This window comes from Moschus berezovskii, chromosome 5 (assembly GCF_049115385.1).
Source record: "Moschus berezovskii isolate FMDL1 chromosome 5, NW_MosBer_1.0, whole genome shotgun sequence".
NCBI classification, from domain to species: domain Eukaryota; kingdom Metazoa; phylum Chordata; class Mammalia; order Artiodactyla; family Moschidae; genus Moschus; species Moschus berezovskii.
The window spans coordinates 18,590,083-18,616,138 of record NC_142464.1 but is presented as its reverse complement, the minus strand read 5'-3'; the positions used below and the strand labels follow the sequence as shown (position 1 = coordinate 18,616,138).

General features: G+C 38.3%; 1 protein-coding gene across 14 annotated transcripts in view; it reads right to left on the bottom strand.

Annotated features, from left to right (window-relative positions):
• The window catches only part of CAMK2D (calcium/calmodulin dependent protein kinase II delta), a 322,740-nt gene that overhangs the window by 56,800 nt on the left and 239,884 nt on the right, over positions 1–26,056 (bottom strand). For 12 of the 14 annotated variants that reach the window (XM_055435175.2, XM_055435170.2, XM_055435176.2 and 9 more), the window contains exons 6-8: positions 22,751–22,823; positions 11,419–11,521; positions 3,706–3,789 (exon numbers count right to left, since the gene is read on the bottom strand). In XM_055435175.2, coding sequence (XP_055291150.1) covers positions 3,706–3,789; positions 11,419–11,521; positions 22,751–22,823 — 260 coding nt within the window. Of the gene's footprint in view, positions 1–3,705; positions 3,790–11,418; positions 11,522–21,740; positions 21,814–22,750; positions 22,824–26,056 lie in introns of those variants that run through there. The other 2 variants (XM_088836155.1, XM_088836154.1) reach the window with 2 other exon arrangements.

Here is a 26,056-nt window from a genome sequence, read left to right as displayed (position 1 = left end):
ATATATATATATTATTGGAGGCAAATTACTTTACATTAATATATTGGTTGGTTTTGCCATACATTGACACGAATCTGACCCGGGTGTACATGTGTTTCCCCTCTTGAACCCCCCTCCCACCTCCTTCTTCCCCATATCCTCCCTCCAGGTCATCCCCGTGCACCAGCCCCAAGCATCCTGTATCATGCGTCGAACCTGGACTGGTGATTCATTTCACATATGATAATATACATGCTACAACGCCATTCTCCTAAATCACCCCACCTTCACCCTCTCCCACAGAGTCCCAAAGACTGTTCTATACACCTATGTCTCTTTTGCTGTCTTGTATACAGGGTTAAGGTTACCATCTTTCTAAATTCCATATATATGCATTAGTATGCTATATTGATGTTCTTCTTTCAGGCTGGCTTCACTCTGTATAATAGGCTCCAATTTCATCCACCTCATTAGAACTGACCCAAATGCATTCTTTTTGATGGCTGAAAAATACTCCATTGGAAATAAAAGCAAAAATAAACAAATGGGACCTAATTAAAATCAAAAGCTTCTGCACAGCAAAGGAAACTATAAGCAAGGTGAAAAGCAGCCTTCAGAATGGGAGAAATTAATAGCAAATGAAACAACTGACAAAGAATTAACCTCAAAAATATACAAGCAGCTCCTGCAGCTCAATTCCAGAAAAATAAATGACCCAATCAAAAAATGGGCCAAAGATCTAAACAGACATTTCTCCAAAGAAGACATAAAGATGGCTAACAAACACATGAAAAAATGCTCAACATCCCTCATAATCAGAGAAATGCAAATCAAAACCACAATGAGATACCATTTCACACCAGTCAGAATGCCTGCTATCCAAAAGTCTACATGCAATAAATGCTGGAGAGGGTGTGGAGAAAAGGAAACCCTCTTACACTGTTGGTGGGGATGCAAACTAGTACAGCCACTATGGAGAACAGTGTGGAGATTCCTCAAAAAATTGAAAATAGAACTGCCATATGATCCAGCAATCGCACTCCCGGGCGTACACACCGAGGAAACTAGGATTGAAAGAAACACATGTACTCCAATGTTCACTGCAGCACTGTTTATAATAGCCAGGACATGGAAGCAACCTAGATGTCCATCTGCAGATGAATGGATAAGAAAGCTTTGGTACATATACACAATGGAGTATTTTTCAGCCACTATATTTTCAGACTTACATTTATTATTTTTTAAAACCAAGATGTAAAATAATTAGCCTCCAATAAGAAAAAAAATAAAAAACCAAGACGTAGAAGGAAGTTCAGTTAAAAACCAGTCATTCAGTGACATCTATAAACAACATTTGCTCAGCCCACTATGGAATTATGGAAATAGCTATATAAGCAAGAAAACTGTCTAAATCAACTTACCGTTGTTAATGGCAGAACACATTCTTGCTTCCCTAATGTCTATCATTCACTTTCCAGCAATGGACTAGTAGCTTTCAAAGCCCAGAGGTAAGTCAGGCTATATTCTGTATGAGATCATTAAAGTAGTGGTGATAAGCCTTTCAAATGTTCTGTGTATGGATTATTGTCTGTTTCTAATGAAAAAAAATGCACAGATTTCTTTAAGCCATTATACCAAAGCTGTACTTCATTCTGTTCTGTGTCAATTGCCCAAAGGCAACTATGGTTGAGGAGTTATAGAGTTTGATTCACAAAGATTACTTGCCATTTTGCTAAATGGCTTATTCTGTATTTCCTTTCTTATCTGGGTTATCTCATTTTTTTTACCATACTATCCAATGTCTAGCTTTGCAAAGTAGTTATTAAGAGCTAGTGTTGAGGGATGGTTGAAAAAGAGATTCTATCAAGATCTGCCATTACCTAAAAGCAGTAAATAAAGTGTACATTACTTTTGGCAGCTATTACAATGGGAATGAGAAAAGGTGTACCATCTTGTAAGTAAAGTGAATTTAATGTAACCTTCAAGACATGTAATAAAATGATAAAACCATTGCAGAGACCCAGAAATGTAACAAAAGGCATAAAAATCTCTTATTATGTTCCAGGTAGTGAGCAGTGTGTGTGTGTGGTTGGGTAATTTCCCCCAAATATGTAACACTATAATATCTAAAACACTTCTGCAGTTAACTGTGTGATCCCAAGGACATTTTTCAGCATGCAATTAAAGGATGCCAAAATTTCTACAGAAAATAAGGGTTGGTGGCCCTAAATAGGGCAGGCTTGTCACAAACGGATTTGGCTGTTTGTAAAAAATAAGAAAAAACATGTAAAAAGAATAGGTAAGGAGAGAACTGAGCAAAATGGAAGATAACTCTACCCATGGGAAAACTAGCTGATTTCTGAAAGATGTCCTGTGGCTCTGAGTTTCGAGAGTAGTTCCAGGAGGCAAGCACCATTATCATCACCATTTTACCATTTTAAAAGTGGAAGTTGAGATACTGAGACTCACTCTGGTTCGGACCTGTCTACCACACCCTCCCTTCAGTGTTGGGTACAACTCTAGCTCCACCCCACTCCCCAATAAAACCCATCTGCATCAGTCAGTCTCTTAGGGTACTCCGCTATTTTAAAATTCATCCACAGAAACAGATCTGTGATGGAGGCTGATTTCTTGCATACAAAATATTTTGAGTTATCTGCCATTAACATGTAACTTGAACAACAGCATTTTGTGCAATGCTCTCACCACAAGGACTTTAGAGTTCCTGCTTAGGAAGTAGTCTCAGGGAGGAAGACAGAGCTTGGAGCTCACTTAAGACACTACCCTTTAGGTGACAATTCCAACTTTTTAGAATAATGATAGCTGTTTGCATTTCAAATTGCTTTACAAACTCTAAAAACCCTATTTGACCCTCATACAGTTCTATGAAGGTCAAATATTTCTATCGTACAGGTAAGGAAGCCAAGTCAGCTGATGCAAAGCAGACCTGAACCAGGCACTGTGACTGTCAATGCTGTGCTCTTCTCACATCTGCCTTCTGAGGCATGGGAGTAACTCTAAAAGCCGAGATACACCCGGCTGGAGATCACACACCGTTGTTGGTTGTGCTAGTGATACAGTGTCAGAACTGTATCTGACAGTAACTCCAGCAGAAAATGTTTCAGAATACCCCGAAGTACCCCTTTTATTTCAGTCTCCCACCTATTTGAAGTGCATGTTGACACAGAAATTCAGTTATAAAACTGTGGTGGAAACTCTCCCCATTCTTTGAGCCTAAACAGGCTACGTTTTGATTAGAGCTTGTTGCTAAAGGCCAGGCCTAAACCAGAGCCCAGTCCCCACGGGGCAATTTCATTCTCTTCCAAGATTCACTCTTTTTCTCCTAACCCCTGCTGAGTGTCTTGTGTTGCATACAGAACAGCTGTGGTGAGGGCTCCCTGGAGGAGGTGAGAGGATGGGAGCATAAACCCTATGCCCTCCGTGGGGGACACTCTATGGCCCTATCTCAAAGTGTCTCCTGGGCCTCAAGCTTCAGCATCACTTGGGAACTTGTTAAACGTGCAAACACTCCTGTCCCAGACCTACTGAATCTGAAACAGCAATCTCCTTTAACTGGCTCCCCAGGCGACTCTGTTGTAGGCTAAAGTTTGAGAACGTAACTCTTAAGTTGTTTGCCAGAGAGCATCAACCTCAGATTTGACAGATAGTATTTTCATTATAACAATAGGGGTGTGCTGAAAAATTTGCATGAAGATGATTCCTTACCGCATGCCCACATATCCACTGGCTTTCCATAAGGATCTTTACGTAAAACTTCTGGAGAAAGATATCCAGGTGTACCAGCAAAACCTAGGGAAAACAGATGTTAACGAATGAAAACCAACTTGGCAAAACCAATATGAAATGACAAAGGAAGGAAGAAAAACTTCTTTGGGCTTCTGTATCTGTAGATCCATTTGTCAAGATAAGAAAAGGCTCTTAGGGAAATAAAATAATGTGGACGAGTTTCTCCCCATAGCAGTCTTAACATCAAACTGTCCTGCATTGTAGCTAATTAGAAGAAACACATTTTCTTCCCCCGGTGGAAGAACCTTTCTACGGTGCTGCACAGTCAGCGTATATACTTCAGACTACTTGGTCAGCAGTTCTGATTCCTGTTCATGTGGAAGTTAAAACTAAACCTGCGAAAGGGTCAGAACATGCTGCCCTATACATGGGAAGAAATTAGGAGAAAACTGCAAAAGATGGTACTTATGATGCCTACATAATACATTATGAGAGGTTGTTGCTGTTGAGTTGCTAAGTCGTGTCTGACTCTTTGTGACCCCACAGACTGTAGCCCGCCAGGCTCTTCTGTCCATGGGATTTCCCAAGCAAGAATACTGGTGTCCGCTGCCATTTCCTTCTCTAGGGGATCTTCCTGATCCAGGGATCGAACCCGTGTCTCTCGCATTGCAGGTGGATTCTTTACCACTGAGCCACCAGGGAAGCATTATTATAAGGGATATTTACCTATAAAGTGAGGCTTGCCTGGTGGCTCAGATGGTAAACAATCTGCGTGCAATGCAGGAGATCTGTTTCCGATCCTTGGATCAGGGAGAGGCTCTGGAGAAGGGAATGGCTACTCACTCCAGTATTCTTGCTGGAGAATCCCATGGACAGAGGAGCCTGGTAGGCTACAGCCCATGGGGTTGCAAAGAGTCAATATGACTGAGTGACTAACAGTTATCTACAAAGTAGAAGGACCCAAAACATAGATCCTGGGGATAAATTTAAAGCAAATTTTCAGTAAATATTTTTGATAGTGAGGTAGTCTATGGGAGGGGGATGGGGCTGAGTAACTGAAGAACTCACTAGGAGAAGAAATGCACTCATAATATATCAAAGAGCTCACTCTGTATTAATAAGTAATCGCTGTGTACTTATAACTGGCAACTGAAGAGAAGACTCAGGAATATTTAGATGAGTCACTACTGAACAAGTATCAGCTAGACTTTTAAGAGATGAGGTATGCGAAACTAGATGGCTAAACAAAGTTTCCTATTAGATAAATCTACTTCCAAGCAGGTATAATTAAATGATAATTAATAGCTGGCATCTAGAGTAAAATACTTATTTATGAAAATAATGGTTTTCAAATAAAAAATATTTACTTTAAAAATTACCAAAAATAGCTATTGCTATTTGGAAATTTTCTTTAAATGCATACAGAAATTTGAAAGTGTTCTTTAAAAGGATATGTAATCAGGAATTCCTCTGACTACAAATCAGTGATGAAGCATATTATGTATTTACTGGGATGCAAAGCATCCAAGAAAGGAGCTTTTCCCCACCTCCAAAACAAATCTGTACTAGAAACAAGCATATATATAATAACACAGTTACAACAAAATTACATTTTGAGGCAAAGGATCTGGGATTTCACTTTCCCTCCCCATTTCCATTGCCCGTCCTCTCCTCTGTTTGCTTTAGAGGAGGATGAGGAGGACAGTGAGAAGGAACTTCAAAAAAGACCTGTATGTTGTAGTTTAAGCTTTACATGGACCACAGTGGATCCACCTCTACCTCAGACTTTACTTGACAGAAATGTTTGTTCGGTAGTTGTGAGCTGGAAAGAATTACTGAGCAACAGTGGTGGTTCCCCTGGCTGAAGTTCAAGGACTACCTGAAGGAGTGATGTGGAAGTTTGCTATTCTAAGGTAGAGACAGGAACACCACTTCTCAAGAGCTTTCCAGGGCTTCTCACTGCCATACCTGCTCTCTCATTCCAACCATTCCTTTCCAACTCCTCCAAATGTTGAGACACAAAGAAAATCCAGTGGGAAACAGATTCCAAAGACCAGATTAAAGAGTAGGTCCCACCTGGCATTTTAAGATACTTTATTATCTGGTCCTACCCACCACTTTCCCTTCATTCACTCAACATAATATCTACTTCTAAGCACTTAACCTAAAAAAAAAATCTCTTTAAGATTTCTTGAAAATAAACTTTCTATTTTCACCCTTAACAATGCTTTTTCTGTTTCTTGAACCCTCGATTGTTTCTGTGTATGTGTGGGAGGGAGTACTTCTTCTCTGACATAGGGTGATTCTAAATTACTTCCATCTCGTACAGTTCTCAGTGGTCCTTTCTTTCTCTGAATTTTGACTACCCTTTTATATGCAATCTGTAACCTCCTATCTAGAATTGGTAAACTAATGTATCTTAAATGACTTGGTGGGGTATGTGCCTGGAGTAGGAAATGTTAACACTCCATCAAGGTAGAAAAGATAAAGAAGTAACCACTATGCAAGAAACGAAGTGATAATCCTAAATGTAAATTACTGCAAACCTCTTCTGGAGGCTGAAATGCTAAGAGACACTTGCTCCTATTTAGCACAACTATCATTTGAGCAGTCGGGGGTCCTTACCCCTAAGAATAGTGAAGCCTACATCCACACAAATGTTAAAACAGTGCACTTTACAACATGTTCTCATGAATACAGAAATACTGAGGATAAGACAAACTAGATTTTCTTTAGCGTGAGATTAAACTCCTAAAAATCTAGTTTATGATGATATATACTATCAACAGGAATTTAATGAGAGCTTGCCTTCTTTAGAGACAGAGTATGTTTCTCATTCTGAAAAACCAATAGGAATACCAGAATGGATCAAAGAGAAAACAGAATTACTTACATACAGACTCCACTGCACATACTGCCGTTAAAAAACCCTTAATGTTTAAACAACAGACATAATAACATAATAGCAACCAAGCAAAATAATTCTTCCATAAGAAATAGATCATGGCAGTTATCCTTTTTTCCTAGTAGCAAAAAAAAAAAAAAAGAAATGGATTGCAAACAGCATTTCCAATCCCACAGGAGAAACAGATTATTCTCTTTGGTAAATCTCCTAGTTTATCTCACACGAGTGTTACAGGATGCTACTTCTGGCCTTTTTGGCTATATACAAAAAAGACCGAAGAAGTAACATGGGAAAAACAAATATTTGAACTTGAAAATAAATAACTGAACACAATAGAGAGCCTCTAGAGTGGCTTGAATAATTTAATTTTTCTTATTTGGAGTAGACCTCAAATTTATTAAAATAAAAGTATGTAAAAGCTTGAAACTCTGGCATTACACATAATGAAGAAAGAGTTCTGCTTTTTTCTTATTAAAATAAAATGTTTCCCCACTCAAAACCTTTACATCTTTTAAAATGTAAAATTAATCAGTCAAATACATGAGACTATGGCCGAAAACTGAATAAATATCAAAACAAATCATTCAAACTAAAACATGCCTTTCCTCCTAAAACCTAAAATATATCAGGCAATATCCCCAAAAGAAAGTACGTCACATGCCCTTCACTTACACTGAAATTTGAGTTGAATGTGCTCAGTTGCTCAGTTATGGCTGACTCTTTGCAACCCATTAAAAAAAAAAAACAACTTTAAAAGAAAGCTAAAAAAAGTATTCTCCTAAGCTTAGAAACTATGTTTTTTAATACTTTTAAAATGATGGATTTTCTCAGACCTTAAAATGCATCTTTTAAAAGTCACTACCCGAATAGGTATCTTAGTAGGAACTTAGTTGATTATCACCATACTGAAGAAAAAATGGGACTTTTACTCCCCATCTGTCATTGTTTCTCTGGGAACAGCTTGCCTTGAGAAATGAATTATCACAATTTGAAAATTTGTGTACTTTTATATGGATGCTGTTGCTTTCACTAGCCTGATATTTAGTCATTCGCTCAACAACTTTTACTGTGTAAGCTGGTTCTGTAACATGTTTCATTCCAAGACAGTTTTGAAAACTTACTGAACAGCTTTGAAAACCCAGGCATATTCCAGTGGTCTAACTTTACTCGTCTCATAACAGCCTCATGAAAGAGTGTTTATTATTTCCATCTGCAAAAAGGACACTGACCTCACAGAGTTAAAGCGACTTGCTTAATATTATGTAGTTGTTAAGAATCAGAGCCAGGATATCAGCTGCAGTATTTTAATTCAAAAAGCAGAAACTTTGTACTATACACAGTCTCTCAAACAGCTTGTGATCTAGCAGAAGAGATGAAATCTCACCCAAACAAGTGAGATTTCAGGAGCTCAACTTAAATACTTTTATAAGCATCATCCAAGTTGTCAATGTTAAATTTGATACTTGGCTCTGGCTTCTGGCTTATTCCCGATATCCAATTATCATCTTGTACATAGTTCTGGCAACCACATCCCTGAGCCTGAGTCTCTTTTTTGGTTATACTCTTTTTGGGGTACTGCTTTGTTCTAGAAAGGACTAGAGTTCTGTCTTGGAACCCAACTTGCAGGATTCTGACTTCCTCTAAACAGATTCCCTTAAAATTCAGGTTCCTGTCCTTTCTGCTTGTTACCTGGCACTTGCATGCTCCTGTGTACTCCTTAGTTCAAGCTGTCTTCATGCATAATTTGAACTCCTGCCTTATCTTAACTGGTTCCTTGCCTGCAGGCTATCCTTAAAGCTATCCTCCTACCAAATCGTTACTTAACAGAAACCCACTTACGTCCTCCTCTACTCAAAATTTTTCACCAGATTCCTGAAACTTCTAAGATAAATGCTAAATCCTTCACAAGAATATAAAATCCTACCCTGCTTCATCAGCTCCCCATCTCGGTATACCTTCTACTTTAGCTGTAATCAACTTCTTGCTATTCCTGAAATAGAAAAAAAACTGTTTCATGCCTCTGAAATTTTGAATGTGTTGATCGCTCTGTCTGGAATGCCTTTATCTCCTTGCACGCCAGTGAACAAAACTCCCATTCAGTCACCAGAAAGGGGGAAGCCTTGTCCCAGTCACCGAAATTTCCACAACTCTTCTCCTGTGTTCCAGAGCACCTTACATCTGCTTCTGTTAACGGTGCTCCCACACTGCCTACTAAAGACTTACTGATATGCGAGTATGAGCATTCTGAAGGGTGGGACCTTCTATATCTCCAGTGATTTGCTCTGCCCATCTCTATGATAGCCCCGCTACTTCCTATTGGACCCCAACTCCTGTAACTGTACATTCTTTACCAGGGTCAATTATACTCCTTACTAGGATAAAATGATGTCTCTGAATCTCAAACTTACAGCACTAACTCTAGGTCCTACCTCCAGTTTGCAGTTAATAGGAACAGCTTTGTCCAGTTATATGACAAAATATGACACAACAAATGACAAATCTGGAGGTATTAAGTTCACCTGGTAAGTAAGGACAACCTTAATGTAAAAGGCAGTATTCAACAGAGGTATCAGAGACAAGGATAGTGGTCAGGCACCATTGAAACAGGACTGGCAGCACAAAATGAGGTCCTGAATTAGGCTGCCTTCAGAGGAGGTGGATAAGGCTGCCCCACCAGCCACTCCCATTAAGTGGCTGGGGCAGACAAGAGAGCTGGTGAATCCTGGGAGATCTGGGTACTTCTCAGTACATGTGTATGTTTAGGGATACAGAAAACTACTTGTATAGAAAACAAAAGAAGTAAGCATTTCTTGAGCTCTCTTTCTATTTGTTGTTACTGTTTACAGGACAAGCAATTCAAACTGAAGGGCATTTCGCCACTGGCCACAGCGTGGATGGACCTAGAGACTGCCATATTGAGTGAAGTAGGTCAGACAAAGACAAATATCATACGATACAGCTTCTATGTGCAGTCTAAAGTATGAATGAACTTCTCACAGAAGAGAGGGAGAGTCACAGATGGGCAAAACAAACACAAATTTGTTGGGGGTAAAGCAGCGTGACATATACGCACTACTGTGGCACTAGCGGTAAAGAATCTGCCTGCAAACGCAGGAGACATAAGAGACAGGGGTTTGACCCCTGGGTCAGAGAGATCCCCTGGAGGAGGGCACGGCAACCCACTGCAGTGTTCTTGCCTGGAGAATCCCATGGACAGAGAAGCCTGGCAGGCTGAAGTCCATAGGGTCACAAAGAGTCAGACACAACTGAGGTGACTTAGCATGCACACACATACACACTGCTATTTATAAAATAGATAACTAATAAAGACCTACTATAGAGAACAAGGAACTCTACTCACGATTCTGTAATGGCCTATAGGGGAAAAGAATCTAAAAAAAGAGTGGATATACATATATGTATAGTTGGTTCACTTTGCTGTACATCTGAAACTAACACAACATTTTAAATAACTATCAACGTGAAAGTGAAGGCACTCAGTCGTGTCCGACTCTTTGTGACCCCATTGACTGTAGCCTACAAGGTTTCTCTGTCCATGTGATTTTGCAGGCAAGAGTACTGCAATGGCTTGTCATTTCCTGCTCCAGGGGATCTTCCTGACCCAGGGATCGAACCCGGGTCTCCCGCATTGCAGGCAGGCACTTTACCCTCTGAGCCACATCAACTATATTCCAATTCTAATCTCAATACACTGGAAGTGAGAACAGAAGTAAGGTTGAAGCTTGTGGAGAGGTTATATTATAGGACACCACCTGAAAAATGGATTAATACTCGGAAATGGCAGAAAGAGAAGCATAAGAAATTCAGTGGGTAAAATAATTTATCAAAACAATTCATAAACTTGAAATACTATAATCCAGAAATATTTAATACTATATATAATTTAAATTTGTTTAGAGTTAATCTCGTCCTTACTTGCAAGGAAACAGAAATTTCATCATACAGAAATTTCAAAATTGTAGAGCAGAAACTGGCACTTTGATGAAACTCACACACACATATATAGATACATAACACCATGTATTATGTAAATTTCTCTATATATACAATATTTTTGAAACTTAATATTGCTAATAACAAAATATGCAAAATATTGTGCAAATATTTCCAGAATACCTAGTTACACAGGAGATTTCAGCATCAAGTGAGGCTGTATTTGGACAATCAATTTCTCTCAAATAAAGTTTTCTTTGAATACTGCTGCTGCTATTGCTACTGCTGCTGCTAAGTCACTTCAGTCGTGTCTGACTCTGTGCGACCCCATAGACGGCAGCCCACCACGCTCCCCCATCCCTGGGATTCTCTAGGCAAGAACACTGGAGTGGGTTGCCATTTCCTTCTCCAATGTGTGAAAGTGAAAAGTGAAAGTGAAGTTGCTCAGTCGTGTCCGACTAGTAGTGACCCCATGGACTGCAGCCCACCAGGCTCCTCTGTCCATGTGATTTTCTAGGCAAGAGTACTGGAGTGGCTTGCCATTGCCTTCTCCGATCTTTGAATACTGCAATCCTATTAATTAATACAGCACCCATTTTTCATCAGTTCTTTAAGGAAAAAAGTCTGTGTTACTGCTCTTCTATTATATTTTCCCTTATTTTTACACTTATATTTTTTTAATGTCACTAAAATTAGGTACTTATAAAAGTCCACTATCTTAAGACTAGTCAAGTTGTCAGAATGAACATTTCCATTTTGTTGTGGCTAGTAAGTGGGATGGGACTGCAGCCCAGAGAGTGAAAACAGCATGAGGGGGGAGAGGCCCTACTCACCAAACCACGCCTGCTGGTCTCCTTGGACTTCTATGGCTAAGCCAAAGTCGGCGAGTTTCACAGCTGCTCCCTTGGATTTGCTAGCTAAAAGCAAATTCTCAGGCTTTATTTAGAAAGAAAAGAGAGACTGATGTGAGAATCTATTTTAAGTGACTCTTCAAAACTAACATTTTGTAAGATTAGGAGGAAAAAAAAAAAAAAAAGTCATGCACTGTCCTCTCTCCCGGAGACTGTCATTCCTAAATTCCAGGGAAAATATGGTTAGAAAATGATTACAAACAATCATGTGTGCAGGCTTCGGACAGATGCATGTATGTCCTGGAGAGATACTGGGATGACGAGAGCATATACTTGGGGAGAGTTCAAATGAATGGGAGCACCTGTCTTGACCTGCTCACATGCTTCCAAGTGCTGCTTGAGGTCCAGACTTGGCCACGGACATTGGCTTAGAAGCCTGACAGAGCACAGACATTTTTCAGCAGAAGGGAATTTGGCAAAATGATAACAAGAGTTGGACCAATCTACAGACATTTGGCAAATGAAACTGTGCAAATTAAATCCTAGTTGACTTCAAGAGTTTGGACCCAAATGTAGTGATTTTCATTCCTCACTGTTTCCAAACAATTTCTGTACAAATTTTGGAGTGTTATTCTGATTATGTATTAAAATTGCTGTCTTTAAGAATCTGTTTATTCTTAAAGGCAGAAAGAGTCTACTCTTATGTGCCAAATGTTATAGTTGGCTTTTTTTCCCCATAAGCTAGTTTTTAAAAACATAATGTATATGTCTTCAAAGTGTGATTCAAAATATTACTTATATATTTATTTTCACATCTCAGAATACTATAAGAGAGACACATTTTAATTTTCTCAGGTATTTATCATTACTCAAGGACACTCAAGGACTGATAACTCAATCCTGGAATAAGGCTGTGTCTACACCACTGTTTCCCAACCGGGTCATCAAGACACACTGGTACTTTGAAAATAAGCACCTTGACAAATTCTTGACTTTCCCTGGACATCCTTTGTGGGTTTCAAGAAATGAAGGGAAAAGTTGGTCGGGAAAAGGAGGCCAATTAATGCATAATGTAAGTCTGTCATCCTTAGACCTTAGGTATCCGGATGAATGCTTGTCTGGATTGGTATGTCTATTTGGGAGAGTGGTTCAGCATTTTCTAACCTTGGGCTGAAACTCAGCAAATTTAGAGGCGTCTCAGACCGAAAAAAGGTGGGAAACAATGGACTCTCCAAATGCCAAAACAACTGACTAGAAACATTTACACATTCCGTTAATCAAATTGGTTTTGTTTATATGTTAACAAACAACTGATCTCAATTTTTTTCATGAAATTTGCTACTTTTTTTCCTTACTGAATTAGTCAATTCTGTTGTTGTTTTGACCTTGTGTAAACACAGCCTAAACCAATATTTAATTTATTAATTAAGCCAGCCATGCAAATTAGCAAAGACTCATAACCAGAGCTCAGAAGAAATTAGCTTAAGTCTACAAGAACTGAAGTGTAGGCAAGTAAGTTTTAATCGAGTACCAGACTTCAGGCTATTGCTGCTCACTGCCATCAGATTCACCACTGTTATGACAAATGTTAACTTTAAGGAAAACTTTATAATGTTTTAGGGCTGACAGGGTTTTTACCTAAACACTAAAAACATGAAGACTTAATTTGGATGTTGGGATGAACATGTCTTAAGAATATGAAAGATCTCCATGCTAAAATAACTTTCAGTAAAATCTAACATTTGAAATTACTTGGAATTCTTGTTTATCTATCACTACACTATAGTATCTAACCATGCTATATGATTAATATTTAACATTCTATTTTCACAACTAAAACTGATGGTCACTGCATTTATGTTCCTTCTCATTTAATCAAGAAGTGATTGCCAGCTATTAATTTATGGAATAAATACCTTGGAAGAAAACACAAACAATAATAGTTTATTTCTCTGTGACCTTCATATTCAAAAGCATTGAGATATCAGAGATCTCTGCTAATACCCATCTGTCTTAATTTGTCAAGCACAGACTCATTTAGGAAAAGAGTTCCAACTGCTTTAGAAATCGCAATCATTTCAGGTCTTTTCAATTTCAAGTGGCATTTAAGTTTGTTGACCAAATGCCAGTGTCATCAATGAATAAATTTATAAACAATTCAATGTGCTTTTATTCTTATTAATAAATCAAAAAGTTCTGGGCAGTGCTGGGTGCATTGTGCCCTTGTACACGAAGTATCTGCCAATCTAGAATAAAGAGAACGCCTTGGAGTTTTCTGATGCACAGTCTCTGAATGAATGAGGCAAATACTCATACCTAGAGATGATCTCTAAGACCTCTCTGTAGGGCCCTGTGACTTAGCCAGGAAATAATAAATCCATCTGGATCAGTGTTTCACCTTATACCCAAGAAGACTGTTCAGCTGTAGTTATGCACAGGAAAAGGCATGGCTATTTCAAGGTTACTGTATAGATTCAAATATTAATAGCACTGAAATGACTTCATGTTTAAGCATATCTTTTAGGCAAACATAAAATATAGAATTATGGAATACAAACTGAAAAATGAGGATGATTACTGACTTTATTAAAGGATTACTTGCTTTATAAAATATTTTATCACAAGATTGCTTCTAATGGCCAGCTTCAAAGAAACATTAAAAATATCACATACTTTTGACTTATAGTCAACTCTTTGGAATACGTTTGTTTGAATCATCTTTTTATCATGTTCTGCAAGGATACAGGAGACTTAATCACCAAGATTTTCTAAAGCAGCATTTAAACCAGGGCAGTACACATGTATCTTGATTTTAATTGCTACCATTCAGACAGCTTCCAGCTTAACATATTGCACTACAAAAGTTCATTGGCAAGAAGATAAATTTACGTTATGAATGTCTACAGAAAGTAAGATAATTTGTGGTGATATTCCACAAAAGCTGAAATAGTAGAATCTCTCACCAAATTAGTGGCTACTTCCTTATAGAAAGGGTCATCATTACACTATTAACTGCTAATATTGTACTATTTTGACCTTCTAAAACACATCAGAAAGGTGATATCAGAAACTCTGGCCTTCCAACACAACTATGTTTGAACATGGGGGCACAGCACTATGATCTAGACAGAAAAGGAAGACATGGATTTATGTCCTGGGCCTCATTCTTATTAACTATGTAGATTTGGGCTGTTCAGACCTTTGAAGCTAATTAACTAGTTCTTCATCTCACAAATGAACATTACAAATATATATATTTTAAAATCTTATAACAATATTTATAAAATTATAAAACCCCATTGGATTTTATCACAGGGGTTTGTCCTCTGTAAGGGACATTATATACATTAGTGATCAGCTATTACACTCCAGTGCAGCTGGCCATCGCAAATGTGCAGAACACTGAATATCTGTAATGAATGCTCATGACTTGAGAAAAGTCTGCATTTATAAATTAAGTGCAATCTATTATGCTAATATTTACACATTGAGATTGCCCCTAGATTCTTATAACGTATCACTGTTTAGATTGGTTTTTAAATAGATTCTACTGACATTCTCAAACACAGGTTCCTCCCCACCCCATTGCTTCCTAATGATGCAGGATTTTCCACGACATCTGCTCTTAGTGTCAACAACCATTTATAGCATATCAGCTGTAATGAGCAGCAACTGTTTGCAAGTTTTGTTCTGTACTTCCATATGGGTACAATGGCAACTTCTCTCATCATGATTTGGGGTTTTCTTGAAACTGTTCAAGTATCTCAAAGTACTGAGGCAAGTTTCTGGAATCACTTTCAGAATTGTAAGAGACTTGGGAGATAAACTAATTCAAACCCCTCTTTCTAAACGAGGTAGGGAGGTTCAAAAAGATGAAGTAAGGGCTTGCGGTCAGATTTCCTGATCCCTTCCTTTTAAAGATATGATTCTGAAATATAAAAATCATTCATTTTCAAATGGTAATTCATTCAGTAGATATTTTAAGAAGAATTTAAAGTACTCAAAAATACTTGCTACCCATATTCAAATAAAAAAACATGGGAAAACTTATGAAAAAGGCACAACTTAATCTTTGCTTCTTAAAAATCTCACAAACATATCACGAGGATTTCTAAATCAGCATGATGTTTATTAAAGAACTGATTCAGCAGAGGTGATGATCATCTTCAATGTGAGTCATATAAACATCTTCAACATTAGTCATAAGACAGATTTATTCATGCACATACATGATAACTAGCCAGTAAACTCAAACATATGGAACTTATGTTTAGTGAATCATGTGTATTTTACTTTCTTTAAAACGTTTTGCTCTTTATGAATATTATAAAACAGCAAGTTATGAGTTTTATTATTCGATATGATTTGATTCTTATACCCCCCTGGATACTGGCTTTTAAGAAGTGAAATAGTCTTTTCTTTCCTCTAGTGGAAAGTATCAATATTCCAATACGAAGTTAATCAGTCAGTGCTTTGGTGTGTTTCCAGTCACTTCTTTTCCAAAGAAGGTGTGCACAAAGCTCCTAAAATTCAACTAAATGAAATCTTGCATGAATTGAAAAGCCTGAATGTCAGGCTCATTCATACATATGGTGGAGGTCCTTTTGTGCACATGGTACAAGTGACTTTTGCTTTTATTTTCACGTGGTGGATGCCTGAATTTATGTACTTAGCATGGGGAGTTTCTAGCTGATGAATGCGCTATAAGTTTGTGATGAGGAAGTTCTATTTCTATCACTGTGCATATATGAGCAAGTTCATAAGAATCACTCTGTATTACATTCCAGTTTCTTGATGTACTTCTAACATTAATTATCAGCACACACTATCAAGTAGCTTGAAAGAACCAGAGTGTAACCACAGTGGGACTGCATCAATCACCTACTGTTTCTCCACAGCCTGACATAAACCAAGTACTTCATAAAGGGATAGGAGAATTATGGAATTTGTCACATAGTTTGTAATGTATCTAGATGTACATTCAGTTCAGTTCAGTCGCTCAGTCGTGTCTGACTCTCCACGACTCCATGAATTACAGCACGCCAGGCCTCCCTGTCCATCACCAACTCCCGGAGTAAGACTATGATATAGTCTTTAAGCTTTTCTTAAGATGATTCTGTGAAAAGTGAAATACTTGTGATTTTGTAATCAAGGAAAATGCAGAAATTACTATTTGACATAGCTACCCATGGTGACAAGGATTTACTGAATGCTTGTCACATTTCCAGAAAATGAATTTCTTTCTTTTCTGGTCATACATTTGTGTCTATGAAAGTCTTAAAAATCCTTCCAAATTTCCAGAATTACTATCTTCACTAAAATATATCTATCCTTCTATCTATCTATTAATCTTATATTCATCTACCCATCTAATGATTTTTCCATTAAATAACACTGTTCTTCAGGAGGTAGGCTTTAAGAAGACAATATTTTCTACCAAGGCAATTCACCAGTGCCTATCTGTTGCTAGAAGATTCAGTTTTATGTATGCAGCCTCTTATCCAGAGAGCTGCTCATGAGGGAGTTTAGTAACCACTTCTGATACACTGTGAGCTGAAGAAATTTTACTACTTTGTGTGAAAATGGTTATTTGAAAAAGTACAGCTATATAACTGTCTCTTTTGCCTTACTTCCTTCTGTCAACTGATTCACAGAATTTGTATTCCACAGGCTCTTACGTGAGAGAACACATCTGACTTGATATTCCTTTATTTCCTGTGACATCGAGAGTTGTCGCTTCTTACTGCAGCCTCTTTTCGACCTGATATATTTCTGGAGGCGGTGCCTGTCTGATGTACTCCTGTCTTTCCAGGAGGAGCAGAATGGATACATCTTCCACAGATGTTTAAGTGATCTTTAACTCATCGGCCTGTATGCTCCATGCATATGAGGTTTGTTTTTGTTTTGCTGTGTGATATATGCCTAAAGCTAAGACAGAGCTTTCGGAGAAGGCAATGGCAAGCCACTCCAGTACTCTTGCCTAGAAAATCCCATGGATGGAGGAGCCTGGTAGGCTGCAGTCCATGGGGTCGCTAAGGGTCGGACACGACTGAGCGACTTCACTTTCACTTTTCACTTTCACACATTGGAGAAGGAAATGGCAACCCACTCCAGTGTTTTTGCCTGAAGAATCCCAGGGAAGGGGAACCTGGTGGTCTTCCGCCTATGGGGTCACACAGAGTCGGACACAACTGAAGTGACTTAGCAGCAGTAGCAGCAGCAGCAAAACAGAGCTTTAATTAGTGCTCGAGAAATACCTGATTAATGTCTGTTCTTCTCTTTTGATACCTGAGTTTTTAATTATCAGTTCACACAAATATCCCACCACATTACAGTAATCCTCTCTTCATAAATGATCTATTTTTTAAGGAGTCCAAACTGATTGTCTTGATGTGGCCTAAATTAAATGTGGCAAATCCATTTCATTCTTTTCAATGTCTCGTTTTCCAAAGGCTGTGGACAACGCCACTTTACTGATTTCCTAAACAGAACATTTTCACTTTTTACACCAGTCTTTTGTCAAAATTTATGCTGTCCTCCTACTCTACATTATGTCTTAACTATACCTTATTCTCTTATTCCTAATGATACAAATTCTGTATAGTTCTGAAAAGCCACAGATGGGGATTATTTTAATCTCTTGATTCACTAAATTTAGATCCATTTCCCCAAATAACTCATAATGTTACTGGTAAAATTAGTTTCCCATCACTGTTTTGAACTCTTCTTTGGTCTCTGTAAGGGTTTTCAATTCATTCATCTAACTGAACTGAGAAGTGGTAGGGATTAAGCTTGCAGACCCTGGAGCCCAGCTGCTTGGGCATAAATCCTGTCTTACTAGCTATGCGACCCTGAACAAGTCCTTTTACTCATGGTTGCTAATCTCCTCTTAGGTAACATGGAGACAATCATGGTACCTTCCTCATGAAGTTATTCTGAAGATTCGTATGATAATACAGTGCAGGGTATACAGCAACTGCTTGATAAACGGCATGCCCTTTTATTTTTATTAAGGTTCTGCCTTGATCCAAACCCTGCCGTATCCCTGAGCTAGAGTCCTGTAACTATGTCACCACTACTGGACCTCCCTAGTAGATCTTCATCCGCTGGCCTGACACTGAATGCACCTTAGACAAAAGACTGTGGTCCATGGATCCACTGGATACTGCTTGGGGCTGCCTGACATGCCTCCAGCGTCTCACCACCCTGAACATCCTCAAGCGGCCTGCTATGCCCTAGCCTTGTCTCTAGGTCCTGCCAAGTTTCTATCTGGTGGACTCTACTGTCTAAAGAGCCCCTCAAAGTGGAAGTTATTAAAATATTAAAAAAGAGATCTTCATGTTACCACTGAGTCAAAGAGGAAATGCTTATCCTCTTTTATTCAACATTAATTAATATATCACAACTGCCTATTTTACTCAGTGTTGTCTTTTAAGTGGCAAATGTATGTTTGGTTGAACTTTATTCATTCCTGAACTGAAGGACCATGCTGCAAGTGTTAACTAGGTACAAGGTCCCACGTTAGGAACACAAATGGCTATTATCCTCAGAGGGGTCTATAGACAACCTGTACAGTACTCCTATGCTCACAGGAGTCTATGATGATGATGATGATAAACGTAATACATCCTGTGTCTTTATCTCACTGATATGGGCAAATTAAACTGTGTCTATTGTATATGAATTAACATATGAATCTTGCTCTGGAAGCAAAAATATATGGCCTAATAATTGTAAGGGTAACATTTTTGCTTAAAGCCTGATAATAGATTTCAGCAGCTTATCCTTTTCATTTTAATATATTGGTAAATGTGCTATTACAAGTGGTATGCTGCTGCTGCTAAGTCACTTCAGTCGTGTCCAACTCTGTGTGACCCCAAAGACGGAAGCCCACCAGGCTCCCCCATCCCTGGGATTCTCCAGGCAAGAACACTGGAGTGGGTTGCCATTTCCTTCTCCAATGTGTGAAAGTGAAAGTGAAGTCGCTCAGTCGTGTCCGACCCTTAGCGACCCCACAGACTACAGCCAACCAGGCTCCTCCATCCATGGGATTTTCTAGGCAATAGTACTGGAGTGGCTTGCCATTGCCTTCTCCGACAAGTGGTATACTTATCAGATTATGCATCGTGGGTATAAAAGCCACAAATCAAAGCCAGTGACAAAGCACACTTAAGCTGCCCCTTGCACACAAGTTCGGGCCTCTGTTAGTAAGTTTATGTCATGGCCTATTAAGAACTAGACTCAACTGAAGTTAATCCAAGTCAGCGATTTGACAGAAACTAAGACAACAATTACAGAAATTATAACAAGCTTCATCAGAAGTTCATTTCTATCCTCCCCTTAAATCAGAGTAAGAATGGAAAGCAAAAACACTTTTCTCCCTTGAAAGAAATCTGAGGGGTGACGCAGTAGGCTAATTTCTTTTAGCAGCAGCCTCTCTGGAAATCACCTGCCTGAGTTTTTAATTAGTGACTTTAGCTCATATGTCAGAAAACATCTTTTTCTTCCCATTCCACAGCCTAGGCTCACTGCCATCTTTGATAAAAGTTCCGGTCTTTGAAGGACTCAGCTGAGTTTGGACATTTACAGAAGTGCAATATCAAGACCTCAAAAAATATATTTTGAAAGTCCTGGAACAAAATTTGCATTTTTCATCATGGCTTTTAGAGTGTACTTACAATTACATAGATGAAGTAGAATATCTCAAATGATAAACTCATTAAACAGTAAGAGTAGCACAAACAAGGTGTATGCCTACACACAGCCACTCAAACAGGAAAGTAGCGCTGTGCGCTCCAAGAGTAACCACAAGGGGCACTGTCTTTCTGTGGCTGCTGAGCAGTTTCTGAGGTGATTGCCAAACATATGACTTTTCAAAGGAACACATTCTTCTCCCTTTTTCCTGATGGGTAAGTTTGGTAAGTGTTAGCAGATGACACAATTCTACCTTGGTTCTCCAAAAGAACAAGCTCTCAGACTCAAACTGAAATCAAAGGAAGGTTCTAGAAAAGGCAATGTTTTGCTTACAGATCACATCTTCAAGTAACTTGGTGTGAATCACTGAAGAAATATTCTAGAACATAGAAAATGAATGGAAAGTACTGTGACAAAGGAAGTATGCCTAGGTCCTGCACACGTTACAGTTTAAGACATTCTAACTTACCCTTTGCCACCCTTGTACTAAAGCCTGAAAAAGGCTGAGGTTTCAAATGAAAAGTCACAACTGCACAGTGCTCTCATGCGCTTTGTTGCCCAGCCAGGAATTTTCCTCCATTTAAATCTCTTCAGTTCAGCTCAGTCGCTCATTCGTGTCCGACTCTCCGCGACCCCATGAATCACAGCATGCCAGGCCTCCCTGTCCATCACCAACTCCCGGAGTTCACTCAAACTCATGCCCACAGAGTCGGTGATGCCATCCAGCCATCTCATTCTCTGTCGTCCCCTTCTCCTCCCGCCCCCAACCTTTCCCAGCTCTAGGTGTTCACTATTTCTCTGAAATGTCATCAGTAAAGCTAGAATGCTGAGAGAAGAGGTCAGAGAATTAAGAACAAGATAGTCATCTCTGAAATGTTTAATTTCTAAATGATCTAAACATTTCTCATTCTCAATGGTTATCAGAAACTGAGTCAAGTCTTAAAAGTATTAGTATGTAGCTATATGTTACATATATACTATTTGATAATAAGATTTGTTTTACCCGTTTTCCATCTGTTTTAAAACACAATAGTATCTTGACCCCTAGAAATATAAATAAATGAAAAAAACAGGAAGACTCAATGTCCTCAGAATTCCTGGGACTAATATTAAGGGAAAAAGACTTTACTACCCACAATGGAGGCCTTTAGCACCAATCTCGTGGGCCAAATATCTACCTAATACATTCATCTCTATTTACTTTATAATTTTGAAAACCACTTACAAAATATAGGTACATATAGTATGAGTTTGATCAACAAACATGCCAATACGTTTACAGAACAAGTTTAAAGAGAAGATCATCAGTCCTACTCAAAGTCACATTAAATGGTGTATCCTGTCTTTGTAGAAAGAAAATATAAACTGCTTATTGTTCATGTTAGGAAATGATTTCTCTCTGGATGAAATGGGATTTATATAAGTCTCAAGTGTGCATTAGAGAAGAGAGAAAATAAGAGAGATTGTGGCGAGGGAAAGTGTTTTCGTTATGTGTTGGAAAGAGTCCGCACAACTTTATTGCTCATATTTTTGCCTTTATAGGCATAACTGCAGCTGAACAGTCATCAGGAATTGTGTGGTGGTTTGTCTTCTCCAAGGGCATTACTCACCTTCAGGTCCCGATGGACTACGCCCATCTGATGGCAGTGTAGCACAGCCTCCAGGATCTGCTGTATGCAATGACTGCATGCAAACACCAGGGGGCGCGTGTTAGTTCCAAGCTTACACTCACTGTCTGTATACCCTCAGAGAGACTGGGTTAAAGTGCAAAGCTAGCAGACAACTGGGGTTGTGTTTAAACATCTTCAGTCACGTAAACATATGCTCGAGTAGAGTGACTACTACCTCAGGACAACCAGGATTTTGCCAGATGTGGGCCAAAATGTAGGTTCACTTGTTCTAGAAAAATCCATCGTAAAAACATTCAATTCAGGAGCTCTTTTCCTGGTTATAAATCCTCACAGGAAATGAACTGGAACACAAGTATAGTTTTTATAGATTTTGTGTTCCACCTTCACTCCACACAAAAAAAGCTGTTTCCCTCTTCTCTCCCATTTTTCTCCTATCATTTGAAAGCTGTCACATTAGCAGTCAAGGCTCCATTAAGGTTAAATTAGGATACGTAATGAATTTTTGATAAATCATTAACTTCGCATGCTTTAATTTAGCTGGCAATTATTATCTCTTGCCTGAGGGTTCGTCGGACTCAAACGGAGCAATGAGGAACCAGTTGTTCTGCTACAGCAACCCATGGTCTCAGAACAGAAGTGGTGTTTAGCTCTACAGGCGGACATACATCACAGGCCAAGGTTATTTCCAGGCCAATGCTGGACATCTCAGGAAAGCCTGCCCCCAAACCGTCTCTGGTGGTTTACTCCTCGGAACCTTAAGAGCTGTGTTTCCAGTGCTGTCCTTCCCTTTTTGCTATGATGTATATTTAGCCTGTAGATGAGCAAACTGAAAGAGGCATCATGCATTATTATGTCATCATTTAGTCATTTTAAGGAAAAGTCGGGAAAGGCAAGGGAACAATTGTACAAGACCCACCCTCTGCCCTTTCCCCAGAAAAAAACAAAAAAAAACTTCCTCTGATTCAGATTTACGGACTCCATATACTGACCTTCAGGTCCCTGTGCACTATGCCATTTAGGTGACAATGATTTACACTTTCTAGAATCTGCTGTATACAATGACTGCAAAGATACAAGGGCAGAATGGAAGGGAGAACATTTTAAAGGCACATAATCACATTGAATACAAAATAAAATGAAAATCTGAACGAAACAAACAAATGAACAAAAATTATATTTTTCACATTTTTTAGCTTTACACTGGAATTAAATAATGCTGGATAAAGCTAATTCTGGCAGTAACAAAAATGACATCCAACATAGAATTTGTGACGTGTTCAGACAAAACAATTTGAGCTGTGTTTTCTTTCATTGCAACTCTATTAATCATTTGTTTATAGAAGTCAAAATTTCCATATTCAGGGAGAAAATTTTATAAATAATCCTGGAAATTTTATAAATAATTCCCACAATGTTCTGGGAAAATTCTTCAGTGAAATAAAATTTATGGGTATTTCTTATACACATCTAAACTGTTTAAAATCTGAGGTCACAATTAAACATAGGTGTTGAAACAAGAGGGTAAACACAAATGAAGTGGCAGGTGAGACAAGGGTTAAAAAAAACGGAGGGAGACACTGACCATTTTGACTTAGAAATGGTGCTGCTTATATAATAGGAAAACTAATGCACGTCTCCAGTAACAGAAGAATTTAAAGTAAATCCATGGTATTAAAAAAAAGAAAGCCCTCTTCAGTATAGCCATACTTTGGGGAAGGAATAAAAATGCAAAAAATAAAAATAAAATTTTAAATCTCCTGGAGCACTGGTGGTTGTTCAACACATTTCCATACACCTCAGTGAAAGAAAACTTTTATTCCTATGTTAAAATGGACAATTTATGCTACGTCAAGTAGACTGCTAATTAAATTAGAGGGAAGACATCATTGACGGGCATCCATAAGGTCCCGTGAGCTGTCATCTGACATACAGTGACGAAGGACATATCACACTGATGAATTCTGTATAAGTTCACTGTGTGATTCAAACGCAGGCACGTTACGGAACTACATTCATTCATTCAAGGATTAAGCAAATACTTCAGCGAGGACATTTTGAATCATTTAATGTACAAAATACTACTACTCCAAAGTAAATTACTGAATTATAAAAAAGTAATCACCATCTATCTGATTTATTACAACATAACTGTCACAATGATTATGACCGTAATTTTCTAGCTCAAACTCGATTTAAGTGTACCACTAAAAGAGCTTGAGATTGGTTGTTTTCGACTAGATGGCTTCCTGGACTGTTGGTAATTATATGCTAAATTGTATAGCTTTTTTTTCCTTCTACAGTAATGTTCACATTATACTTCTTGTTAGGAATACTTTACTCTTTCATCTCTAGTCATTGGTATAAGTTTTTAGTCCTAATGAATAACAGAAAATAGAGAAGTAAACAATAATTAATATTAAATAAGCTTCACCATATGTTACTAGTGAGAATGAATTCAATTCTTCTTGAGGGCTAGTACTAAACAGATTTTTACAAGTTGCTTGCTCTTTATTAATATGGTTGAGAAGAGAATGTTTCTTCTCCTTAATTATGTGTGGGACCTATCCTAAACTGTATCCTATAGTAAATTTCAAAACTTAAATAAGCATGTATATGAAATGATCCAACACTTAGGGTCCATCCTGTTATCTTAGGGCTGAAAATAGTCTCTAATTTCAACCAGTATTTTGAAACACAATAACAACCTGTTTAAAATAACTTTGAAAAGCAAAACAAAGGAAATTTCTTAACTTTTTTTTTATTACCTTGATAAAAAAAATTATTCTCTTGGCAAGTGAGAAAATAGTTACTCCCAAGGCTATTCTGAAGTGCTTTTCAGAGGCCTAATGTGAGGATTTGGCTTAAACTGAACAAGTGATGATTCACTCATCCTAAGTGACATGGGACTTTCTATTTGACTTTGGCAGTAGAAATTCCATTAAAAAATTAAAGAGTGTAGATTCATAAAATGTCATAAACAGTAACATTAAACCAAGAAGGTGAATGAGAAGTTCAGAAGTGAGCCTGGGTACACACGTGCTACTTTGGAGGGACGGGGGCCTGCTATTGGCTGACTGATGCCCCTGGCCAGGCTACCAGGCAGGCAGCAGCCTTAGGAAGCTCTGAGAGCACCGGAGAGAACAGGCAGGCACAGACCACCGTAACTGAATATACATAACCTCTCATTTACATGGCTAACAAGGAGCTAATCACTCACGGCCAGATTTTTCAAAATGAGTACTAACTACACAATATATATAAGAAATGCCAAGGAAATTAACACCATGCAGTCTAAGTAATGTCTCAGCAAGTAAATTAATGTTACTTCACTTCAAAAACATTGCCTTTGTGTAGCCTGCTGCTGCTGCTGCTGCTGCTAAGTCACTTCAGTCGTGTCCGACTCTGTGTGACCCCACAGACGGAAGCCCACCAGGCTCCCCCGTCCCTGGGATTCTCCAGGCAAAAACATTGGAGTGGGTTGCCATTTCCTTCTCCAGTGCATGAAAGAGAAAAGTGAAGCATAGGAAGTCTCAAATGAGACAAAATGTTAGCCATTTTTATCTTCTCTAAAAATGTTGCCAATTAACAAGATTGGGAAATCTTCTTGAACCCTCCTAAGTACCTGAGTAAATATTTTTTCACTGAGAGTTCCAAGGACTTTAATGAAATTTCCAAAGAGTTAAATAGTTCATAATGTTTTAAGGAGACGACTGAGGCTTTTGGAGTCTGTTTTTTTTTTTTTTATGTTCTTTGATTGGACGTGGGCTGCTCATGGAATTTTCTGTGATGAGGGAAATGTTTTATATTTGCTATGTCCAGTCAGTTGCCACTAGGCACTCGTGTAATTAAGCACTTGAAATGGGGCTAGTGCAACTGAGGAACCGAACTTTTTATTTAAAGTAATTGAAACTGAAATTAAAAGTCATATGTATAAACAACAAAGTCCTATTGTATACCATAAGGAACTATATTCAATTGCTGCTGCTGTTCAGTTGTTAAGTCATGTCTGACTCTTTGCAACCCCATGGACTGCAGCACTCCAGGCTTCCTTGTCCTTCACGATCTCCCAGAGTTTGCTCAAATTCATGTCCATTGAGTCAGTGATGCTATCTAACCATATTCAATATTCAAAAATTCATATTCAATATTCTAACTATATTCAATATCTTGCAATAAACCATAGTAGAAAAGAATACAAAAAATCACTTTGCTGTATTGCAAACTAATGCAGAAATTAAGAAAACGCTGTAAATCAACTATACTTCAATAAAATTAAAAAAGTCATATGTGACTAG